At 43.9% G+C, this 11,191-nt stretch overlaps 1 protein-coding gene and 1 long non-coding RNA gene across 2 annotated transcripts; both read right to left on the bottom strand.

Moving 5' to 3' along the window:
• Positions 1 to 1,299: 1,299 nt before the first annotated feature.
• On the bottom strand, positions 1,300 to 2,938 carry LOC118417877. The gene is made up of 2 exons (XR_004831401.1): positions 2,868 to 2,938; positions 1,300 to 2,109 (listed from the first exon to the last, which is right to left on the bottom strand). It is a non-coding gene; the product is annotated as an uncharacterized LOC118417877 (long non-coding RNA).
• A 196-nt stretch (positions 2,939 to 3,134) lies between these two features.
• LOC118417403 (multiple epidermal growth factor-like domains protein 11) lies at positions 3,135 to 8,172 on the bottom strand. Its single transcript, XM_035822960.1, has 8 exons — positions 7,872 to 8,172; positions 7,180 to 7,272; positions 6,208 to 6,360; positions 5,406 to 5,612; positions 4,945 to 5,055; positions 4,182 to 4,293; positions 3,266 to 3,506; positions 3,135 to 3,152 (listed from the first exon to the last, which is right to left on the bottom strand). Exons 1-8 carry the CDS (start codon positions 8,170 to 8,172, stop codon positions 3,135 to 3,137), a joined length of 1,236 nt encoding a protein of 411 aa, XP_035678853.1.
• Positions 8,173 to 11,191: the final 3,019 nt, after the last annotated feature.

The following is an 11,191-nucleotide window of genomic DNA, read 5'->3' on the forward strand; positions in this document are numbered from 1 at the left end:
TGCCTTTACGCTGCCCCGTGGGGGTCCCGGGGTGTTCCGGCGGGCACCCCATCATTTTTCTTCAAAAAATTTCCACCTTCCTAGGTTCGTCTCCGGCAGACACCCGTCAGATGTTTTGACGGTGTCCTGTAGTCACCCCTGCGGGGTCCGACAGGGTAACGTTTGTCTCTCACAGCCCGGTGGGGCAGTTGTAGGGTCCCTGCCGCATGCCCTGAGGACAACGTCAGGGAATCAGGCAGGCTCCTGGTGGGCCCTCGTCATATCTAAGGGGTATAAAAACAGGCATTCACTTAAGGTAGTACATCACTGAACTTGGAGTACTGGTGCGGTACGTCGTGGTTCGTTCACTGCGGCACTGTTATTTTTTCCAACTTTTCCTTGTACTCGCACTGACGTGCGGCACTGTTACGTTTCTAAACTAAATATCTTATTGGAATTTTCAATGTCGCGGATGACTTGTTGATGCCTATATCTTTATATTTGTAAAACGAAAAAAAAAACATGGCTTATGGGTCCGAATGAGTGCAAGTTTGGTGTTCCGTCGCCAATCGCAGAGGAAATGTCCTTGAGCCAAACATCTTTCTTCAGCTTGTTTCTGTAGTCTGGGGTTGTAATATCGTAAAAAACAGAGTAGCTTTCTATGAAGGTGGCTAACTGTTCGTCCTCCTTCTCAGTGATGCAGCCTATTGTGTGGTCTGTTGTGTTTTGTGGTGTGTTGTCCTATCCCCCTCTGTTGCCCTTGTCTGCAGAAGTTTCTGTTGCTGTATTCTTCCGCCTGCCTAGGGGGCTAAGGGCTGTTTCCCCTTGTCTTTTCCTGCCGTTTTTTTCTTTCCCTTGGTATAGCGCTCTGCACTCCATTGCAATTGTGATACGCGTAAGAACTGCACTGCGATACGCGTAAGTTCACGGCTTTTGTCCTTTCACGTGATCTGTGACGTCACATATTTGACCCGGTGTTACGAATTACAAACATTTATTTTTTAAACCTGCTCTTTGACGTAACAAATTTATTCCGAGAGACTGACGGCAACCGGAGGGGTCCCTCTAGGTGTTGTCACGATTAGGTCGCGGGGTGGTTGTACGAGCGGGTCCCTGGTTCATTTTAACTCAGACTTAAATTGAACCAGGGTCCCGGCCGGGCCTCAAAATACCCCGGCAGCCGCGAGGTGTCCCACAGGGCCACGCAGGGGTCACGTCCGAAACTGCGAAAAAACAGCCCGTGAACTGCCCGACAGGGCCCCTTTTTCCAATTGTGACCTAAGCCTTAAATAGCCACAAATCTGGACACTCACTCAAAGCTTCACGTATAAAAGCACTCGGACAATCTTTTATTTTACACGCAGTACTCTACCCTATCAACCTGTCTTTATTCTCTTCGATAATCAATATAAGGGTGAAGCCATATTCTAATTCAGAACGTGAATATCATCGATCTTCAACTGTACTATAATTTCAACCGTCCTATTTCTGGCCCAATGTAGACAACAAGATGAAAAAAAGACCCAAGACCTAATGATCACTTCATTTGGACGATACCATATACATGACAATGAACCTATTTTGTGGGATGTTCCAAAATCTATTCCTTGCCACCATAGCAGGCTCTTGGGGCCTTTTTTTTGTCCGAGTTGGCCGCCGGCACAAGCGACCCAGGACAGACGACTTTCATTGTAAATAATTGTATGTACTGATTGATTTGCACTATAAATAATTGTATGTATCTGTATGTGTAACGTTGTCATTTGGGTATTTTATGTCCAAGAAGACTAGCATTGTACATTGTTTGTATCTCTGCTAATGGACGAATAAAGCCTCTAAAAAAACGTCAACAAAAGTGAATTATGACAAAAAACAAAACAAAATAGGCTTAGAGAGTCTACTTTGGAGGCTACCCTTCTCCACTTGGAGACTTGCATGCTAACGTGGAATCCGACAGCTAATTTCCATATAAGATATCGGCTTGTTTTTATACGTTTCCTGATATTTTCGACCAATCTTTCGCGGCTGCCCAGGTGTGGCTACTCTGCCTCCTCGTCGCTTTCACCCTCGTTCTCAAACAAAGGCGCGTCATAGTCGGGGTCACGTGTCCCCGGAGAGCCCGCAGGAACCCTGGAATGGCGGGAAACATTTTACAATACGATGTAGACAGTAGTCTCCAGGCAGACCCTACGGTGCCTTAGAAATAGTATCAAAGCTGGCAAGGCACCAGGTGCCCGTTTAACTCTCTTAGGCGGCTATCTCCCTTTGGTCGGCTTACTCCTTTGCTAGCTTTGATACTATTTCTAAGGCACCGTAGGGTCTGCTTGGAGACTAGTAGACAGAGCTAGACATTAGACTTGCAAGGTTTTGTTGTATACAGCAAGTCTGGGATTTTAGATGTTTTTAACTGTGAATTTGTAAATCCAATTCGGACTGTACATGATCATGGTTAATGGATTGATTAATTCATCGATTGATAGTTAGTAATAGGTTTTATCAGGATAATCTGTACCATTTAATCATACGATACAAGGAAAGATGCGCCCTTATGTTACTCACATGTAGCCTGTGAGAGCAAGACAGGAATAAAAGGCCCACGAAGACTACCAGTTCATAAACACATCTATTGGAAAATATAGTCAGTAACACTTAAGGCACACCCCCCCCCCCCCCCCCCCCATGTAGATACAACGGAAGCATGCATCATTTTTCATGTTTAGTATCATGCGGTTGTGCTGGAAGTTGTCACCGTTGTCATGCCGTTGTATTAGTCATATTACAGCAATGTTAGTGGTCTCGACTTCGGTCGACGCCTGATGATGTGAAATCAGGCTAGGACTTACGCAAACAGTCAAAAGAAAAAAAAAGCATCATGCGTTATTACTTACCTGGCTCCTCTCCGCTGATTCGGCTGGCCGCCATTGGCATCCTGTGTAGCACTGCGGGTATTCTGAGCCTGTAGTCAACAAAAGATTTGCGCTCAAACTTTTGTATGACATTGTTTTCCTCTCAATGGCTACGTTATTGAAATCTGTATCTCGTTGGTTTATTTACGTCCTCCAAAACGACTATCAAGACTAGTTCTCTAAAATTTAGAGACGTGTCTGCAATAAAGCCGCATCATTGACAAGTTGGGTACAATAAATACCCAAGTTTCACATTGAGGACTCTAACTGCAAGATCAAATGTAAGATGAAGACAGCAGCAGCAGACATCGCTGCCTGTACATCTGAACAGTAGCCACATGTACAAGTGCAATGCAGTTAATGAGGATATTTTTTCTTACCTTCGGGTGCCTTCTGTTCCGGCCCCCTACACCCTTAGCCTGATGGTCCGTGCCTGTGGCCTGTAGTTCTATATCGGTGTGTTCAACAGGCGGTATCCTGGCAACCTGCAGTTGCGGAGGATTCCCAACTGTGTCCGGGATAACCTCGTAATGCGGCTCGCGAAGGCTCCCATAGTGGCCGTTCATGCCAGGCTGTCGCTTAGCAGACTGGATCTTCTTTAACTCCAGCCTGTTTCCTATACTGAGAATATAACACACACGCATAAGATTCAGTGTTGAGATCTAAAAACGATGGATACCTCCGAGATGACTCTAGCCTTGCCAGTCAGGGCTCGAAATACTTTTTTCTGCATACCTGCACTGGTTGAAAATCACCTGCACCAGACAAATTTTACCTGCACCACTCTGAGATTAGGAAGTATGGATCATACTAGAATTGTTAAGGAACCTTTGCTATTTTTTTTTCTTTTATACTTTATAGGTAGTAACAGTCAATGCTGCTAATAACAATCCACATACACCTACATCATTTGACATTTATGTATAAAACCCAGTACATGGACCAGTGCAGGTTAGGTGCAGGTAGATACCAGAAATACCTTCACAGCTTCAATTTACCTTTTACCATTTACCTTTACCAATTTACCAATTTACCCTTTATCAAAATACCTTCACAGCTTCACTAACCTCCATATGCAGGTGGTATTTCGAGTCTTGCCAGTGGTACGAAGGGTAAACAGATTACAGTGGGCTCGCATTGTAGCCGTACTAACCGGGACCTCTGTATATACAAATCCCTGTACTTCGACGTTAGTCACATTGTTGAATAGTCAGTAGCCAACAGTTACGTTCCAAGGACAGACGGACCATGTACAATGGCTCTCTGTCGTAAACCTGACAGAACTTTTACACCTACTACAGAAGAGATGTTGCCATGGCAACGAGGATCGCCACTCCAGCGACACTGCCCACTGCGATCAGGGACGCCGAGGAAAATTCCGACGCATTTCCGACGGTGACACATGAACCTGAAAGGCATTGGAAATGTGGACATGCCATTGGTACACGTATATACACTAGTCGGCGATAACCAAGATCATGTGAGACACAAAGTCGTGATCAGCCAGGTTTGGGAAGGGCGCGGAGCCATGATTTGCCAAGATGAAGCATTCAGCACAAATAAAAGCATTCCCCGAAACGTCGTCAGGTAAGTCGTAAGAGTATTATTGACGTTGTTCATATGCGGATAATCACCTGTATCTTATCGGCGATTGTCTTAAAAGATACTGATAGAGAAGAATAAAGGGCGATAAGGAGAGGGACAGAAAATAAAGATGCTTTCGTTTTAAAAGTGCCATGAATACCCATCTGATAAACGATCCTAGGTAGCTCCCTGTAGTACAATCACATTTTCAGTTCATCTTATCTTAATGCATTAATTGATCATCCTTATAAATTGCTACCATATTCTACATATTACGTACTTGACTATTTATCAATTAAAATCAAGTTTGTTTAGTATAGACGGGAAGGACATAGTATAAGCTACATACACTTTTCCCCTACACCCGAACATATTTCTATCTAACGGTTATTGTGTTCTGTTACAGCTATTTCTTCTTTGTGTGGATAGACAAACAAACAAACAAATAGATAGGTTTGCTCAGAAGTCTCCTCACCTCCACAGGCTCCTGTGGGCCCCGCCAGTCCCTCTGTCCCGCAGCAGCAGCCAGACGGACACGGGGAACACCCCTCCGCCGCGGTCAGGTAGGTCGTGTTGGATGTGGTTCCTTACAGCAGAAATGAAAGCCAAGCATGTCGATGAAGATTAGATAGCCAGGTAATAAGATGCACTAATTAGCAGTTACTCAAGCAACTGGGTGTGATTTAAAAAAACGGTCAGACGTTTCATGTAGTAGCATCGTAGTAGCATGGTCATTGCCTAGCCTTCATTAGTAATTGATGCTATCTGAATTATCTGACTCTTTTGCGAATTTGTCCAGTTGTTTGATTTGCTTTGTATTACGTAATTTTCTACCTGAATCTCTCCCTTTAATGAACATAGTAGTACTTCATACCAGCTGAGCACGTGGTTGACAAATGACAAAATGAAAATGGTAAATAAAGTGAAAAAACAGACCTCTCGGACAGGGATGAGGTCTGTGTGTGCCAATTCCGCAGTAGTACCCTACCGGACAGGGTACCGGGCCTGATGGCAGTGAGCCGGCAGCTGGAGGACAGTAGAACCCGGCCGGACACTCCTTACAGTCCGACCCACCCGCCTGGTCCTGGTACGACCCGGGTGGACAGCGGACCGGCGCAAAACTACCTAGTGGACAGAAGTGCCCTGCACATGTGGCGGGAGCGGTGTTATAGGTGGGGGTTGTTCACAAACATTCCGTAAAACTTTGTCATTTTAGTTAGTGGTAGTTGAAAATTTGATTAGTGTACACCTCTATTTGTAAGAACGTTTAGCATTGTACTATGTTTACTACCTACACAGATGAGCTTCTATGATCTTTGTCGTTAGTTTGGACTTTATCTTGGTTCCTAGTTTACCAATAAGACCAACTTTTCACACACATATGATATTCAAGAACACATAGCAAGAGTTTTTCTTCTCGCCCCTAACTTTTGTCAGGCGTTGTCAAGAACATTTTTTAGCCATTGGCGCGGAGATTGACTAGACTAGAGATCACTTGGGATTTGGAAGATATTAGACGCGCACTTTGTCATAAAACGTGTAGTAAGATGTGTTTTCTTATTCATAAGATTAACATCAAACTGAAAATAGCACTACTTTCTGGAGTTTGGGTCTCCTTTATGGATCATGATTTCTGCTATTAAGAAAATGAAGCAGATTCTATCATATGATATATGTTTCAAGATATACGTATTCTGGATGAGAAACGGGTAGTATACAAACGATACTTGGAACTCACCGCGTGGACAGACGAAGTCTGCCGGAGTGGGTGTGCTCTGTCCCCCCGGACAGTAGTACCCGGCTGCACACGGCCCGCTCGGCGCAGAGTTCTCGGACCCTACGCAGTAACTCCCCATGGTGCAGGCCTGACAGTCTGCAACCTCCCTGTTACCTGTTAGGAGAACGATATGTTCGAAGTATAAGTTTCACTGCAATTGTGAGACGTGTAGGGATGCTGCATTGTCATAGTTATAGCTTATAATTGTTATATATTGTACATGATAGTTATAATTATATTTATAGTGTTTTCCATTATATGACTCAAATGCCTGTAACATATGTAGTTTGTTGTAGGCGGAAGATAAGCATATATCAATTATGCAGATGAGTCCCTAATTTGCATAATATTGGACAAAATTAATGTGAAAGTGTCCTAATTCATCTAAGTACATGTAGCAAATGATTGGATTGTCAGTATTGTGACCTGTGTAAGTTAGTTAAAGGTGTACATAACAAAGCATAAATTATGCAGATGTGAAAGTTATTTGCATAATAAGAATATTTCATGGAGGTATGAGGTCTCCGAACCTATAAACTATATTGGAGCAGACGGAGAAGCAGAAGGGCAAGATCCAGGAGGAGGGTATCGACTAGCTTACCTCTCTATCTTTCTGTTGAGTGTTGTAAAAGAGATATTGATTTTTTTAGTTTAACCCACAGCCATGTGTAAGCTTTAATAAGTGACACTGATTAGCAGTTCCAGATCCTCTGGTACATATCCAGATGAATTATGCAAAAGCTTACACATACAACCAACAGTGGTCAAGAATACCGGCCCTACAACACAAATGCAGAGCTTGCCAGAAGTTGGTGCGTTACGTGGATGAACGGGTTAAGTAGACTGTACAGATACAGTACAGAAGTGACCACGCTTTGGGCTGCTTCGTATTGCATTTTGGCTACAACATGACAGAAAATGAGCAGGGCTTACCATAGTTATTAGAGAAGGTTCCTGGTGGACATGCAATAGTATAGCTGCTGCCTTCAGGGCAATAGTAGCCCCTGGGGCAGATGTGTCCTGTACCTGTAAATTAAAACAGTTGTTGGTTCGAATAAAAATTACTATGTGACGGTACCTGATATTATCGTTCCGACAAGCTTGTGGTCATTCCTCTGACCATTCTTAAGTTGAAATGACCCGAAGCCAATGTCATGCGACCCGAAGAGAATTTGTGACGCGTCTGCAACTGGTCAAGGTGAATGGCAGTTGGTAAGCAGGGCTTCAACGTATCAATTGGTGGTGGTAGCAGATGATACTTGAAACTTTGTCCAAACATCCATTTGTGATTCTTTCTTTATTGTTTGTTTGGTGATGTGCGAAAAGATACCACTAGTCTTCCGAACTTGACACGATGTTCGAAAGATGTGTTGCAGTGGAAAGACATTTAAAACGTATGCATCTGAGTTTGAATTAGAACAGAGGCCCCATTCATGATGTTTTTTTATAATTAACAGCAGTGGCAACGAAAAACTAAAAGATAGACACCTATGAATCTATGATGAACCTTCATGTAGTTACAGTTCTGTATTTTGATTTTAGACAATTTGGAAGTTAATGACAGAAGTAACAAGAATTTCATATTATGTTATCGTCATATGTTTCACCGGACTGTATAGTTATACCTGTGTCGCCGTCGTATGGATCTGGATATCTGGCCCCCAGTAGACAGTAGTACCCTGCAATACAGTTCCCTGTGGGTTCCGCCAACCCGTAGTTGTCGCAGTACATCCCCGGGGTGCAAGGGGTCGCTTTTGAGCTGCCGCGGGGACAGAACTCGCCGGGAGAACAGCGCCCGCCCTCCGCGTCCGTGGCCGGTTGGGCCGACTTGGCTCCGCCCGTACAGAACCAGCCGGGATTGCACTCGTCTGTGGGCCAGGACAGGCCGGGTGTCTGGCAGTACGAGCTGGAAGGTAGGAACATCATCTTACATCTAACTACAAGCAATTGGGTACCTTTACGTACATACTAATTTGCTGAACTAAGGGAGTGGTGTAATTAACTGAAGGAACCACCAGGACACGCCTGGTGTCTGGCAGTAGGAGCTGGAAGGTAGGGTGGTCTCAGTCTTAGTACATCTAACAACACTCGGCACTTGTTGACCGACATATACCTTTACGTACCGATGAACTAAGGGAGTGGTCTAACTGTGAATGAACCGTTAGGACAAACCAGCACATCTAGAATAGATAAAGGCAAATACTGTAAACAACTTTCCTACAGCCGTATCAGGTAGAACACGTAAATAGGCGATAGAATAGCAAGATACCTGAAGCACTGGCTTGCGTACAATTCCATCCCTTTTTCTAAGTAAGAGGACCAGTGAAGTTCATCAAGTTTTCTGTCCCCTGACCAGTCTGTACCGCGTTTACGTACGACACAGAAGCCAATTATGGGTGTTTATCAATACAGATGTGTATGTAAGCAGTCGACCAAGATAAAAAAAATACCTTCTACATGATTCTCGATTAAAAAGCAAGTACACGTACCCGGGAGGACAGGGGAGACAATCTTCTTCACTCTGTGACCTGCGGTTCGCCGTGTAGGTTCCTATCGGACAGGGGAGGACACAGCTTTCTCCCGGGGAACAGTTCTGACCTCCGGGACAGCTGGGGAAGAAAATAAACTGTGTCACAAAAAAAAAATGCACAAAAAGACGACATCTGCATTAACGGTGTGTGTGTGCTGGGGGGTACAAACTTTTTGTTCTCGCAGCTAAACCACCACCTACATCGGGTACACACAATGTCGAGAAGCAGCACTCCAGCCAGAAGCTCTGTGGAAGATGCCTGATAGAGGTACGCAGGTAATAATCACTGGTTGTGAAAACGGATTCTCCAATATCCTACATTCTACCACCCTGCTGACATTATTCTCGGATGTCTGGGCAGGTCGAAAACAAGAAGCCTAAATTGGAAGGTATCTCAGCTTGTTTTATATGCAGACCATGTTGTTTTCATTCTCTGAGACTGATAAACAACTACAGCGCACTCGCGATAAACTAAACTTATTTTGTTCTCAATGGAGACTCTAAATTAACATAAAGTAAACAAAAATGATCATATTCAACGAATCTGATTGATTATTTTCAAAACAAGCAGTCAAACATAGCGCACAAAGCCATACACAGCTTCAAATGTCTAAACCAATCCCGGTTTGACCCTATAGAAATGGCCGTTGTCGTCAATTCGCAAAAACACAAATTTTAGCAATGCCGTCAGCATCTCAGGAATGTCATCATGTCAACAATTGCGCGATACAATTCTCACTCTAAGCCAACCGGCCACGGTGACAATAGCATCTAGCGATAAAAATGTCATGAGCCAAACCAATATTCGTGCTCTTCATGCATCTTAAATGGGCCAAACAAATAACCGGCCATCGGCAATTACAAACAACCGCCATCGACTCTCCGAAACACACACAAAAATCTCACAAATTCTCCACTTCAGAACATCCACAAAACTCTGCTTCCGTAATCTGTATGTCACTGATTAGATCCATCCCTTCGTGGTAATGCATCCCTCAACAAAATATTATTATACTCTCCAAGCAGAGGTTAGGCTCGGCCGGGAGACATCAAGAAAGACTACAAAATAGAAAGCCGGATAAAACTACTAAAAAACGTTAAAAAAAACAGCCGGAGCCTAACCTCTGCTTGGAGAGTAAACAATTACGCAACGACAAACACAACAATTACGCAACAAAAGACTTCCCGGAACCCGACACTTCAGCTCCGAATACTTAAGCTTGAAGTGCAAGTCAGAGGTGCCCAAGGTGTGCCTCCACACCGCTTCGTGACTCACGTGTTTACATTTCCTGTGTGCCATTATTAGCAGGTGTATGTGGTAGGTACAACACTTCACTATACGAAACGCTACGGATATCAATTGATCCACCCACAATTGGAAAAACCCTACTCTTTTCGATAAGTGTTGTGAGCTCTTTAACGTGCTTGTGGTGTCATTCTCCATTGAAGTTGAACGTCCTTTCGGAGAGACGGCTCTAACTGGAGCTAACTATTCATTTCCACCCGAGTGAAGTGAGGAGAATTGTGTGGAGTGCCTTTTACGCACGCACAAGATCGGTGACAGGACAGGATTAGAACCCGGGATCCCTTGGTTCTGAGTCAAACACTCGTTACGCCATGCGACCCGGCCATGGCGACATGACGTGGGCGCTTGTTTCCGGTGCACGTTAACAGACCACTCGACAGTACAGCACAATCAAATCTACAACGATATAGATAGAGAGAAGCCCGACAGCTCAAAACTACTCATTTGGAGGTACTTAGTAGACTCTCCATGTACTTACTAGTGTCCTGGGTAACAGTCGGTACAGGACCCGTTGTCCCAGTACTGGCCAGCTGTACAATTAGAAACACAGTCCACTCCACAGTCACATGTTGTCGCTGGATCAAAAGTACAGAAAAATAAATGACACATCAGCTCAATGTTATTATATCATGGATAACATTGCCGTTAAAAATGAAGCAAAATCGTCACTGTACTTTAACATTATTGGGGATATACAGATAACCATGTATTCAGCCTAGAAAATAAATCACCAATTAAAGACAGTTATATAATCCTAGCTGAAGACATAAATTAAAACTTCCGACCGAGAAAAGGTAAATTGGACTTACCCTCTACTCCTATGTCCTGATATTTCCAGCAGACAGATATGACAACAAAATACCACAAAACACGATTGGGTCCCGACCCGTTGAGTTGGTGGGCAGAAACCTCCATGTCTTTACCGTCTTGTCTTTTGTAGAAAATGCGGTTAACTTGGGACAGTCTGTAATGATTTACAGGACGGAAAACCATCCACGCTATGTTCAGGTCTCTCTGCGATGGTAAAATCTCGCAAATCTTGACGGTTCTAAGGAGCAAAGACTTTAACTGTCTGAATCATTTCCTGAATTCCCTGCCGACATGCTTCA

Source organism: Branchiostoma floridae, chromosome 6 (assembly GCF_000003815.2).
Source record: "Branchiostoma floridae strain S238N-H82 chromosome 6, Bfl_VNyyK, whole genome shotgun sequence".
NCBI lineage: Eukaryota > Metazoa > Chordata > Leptocardii > Amphioxiformes > Branchiostomatidae > Branchiostoma > Branchiostoma floridae.

What these genes read in the sequence shown, in the direction of transcription:
- LOC118417403 (XM_035822960.1), bottom strand. Translation starts at nt 8,172, where the DNA reads ATGATGTTCCTACCTTCCAGCTCGTACTGCCAGACACCCGGCCTGTCC. An exon ending in ACCTCATCCCTGTCCGAGAG is followed by an intron (nt 5,056 to 5,405) that starts GTCTGTTTTTTC and finishes TTCTGCTGTAAG; the next exon opens with GAACCACATCCAACACGACC. An exon ending in GCCCACAGGAGCCTGTGGAG is followed by an intron (nt 4,294 to 4,944) that starts GTGAGGAGACTT and finishes AATGCCTTTCAG; the next exon opens with GTTCATGTGTCACCGTCGGA.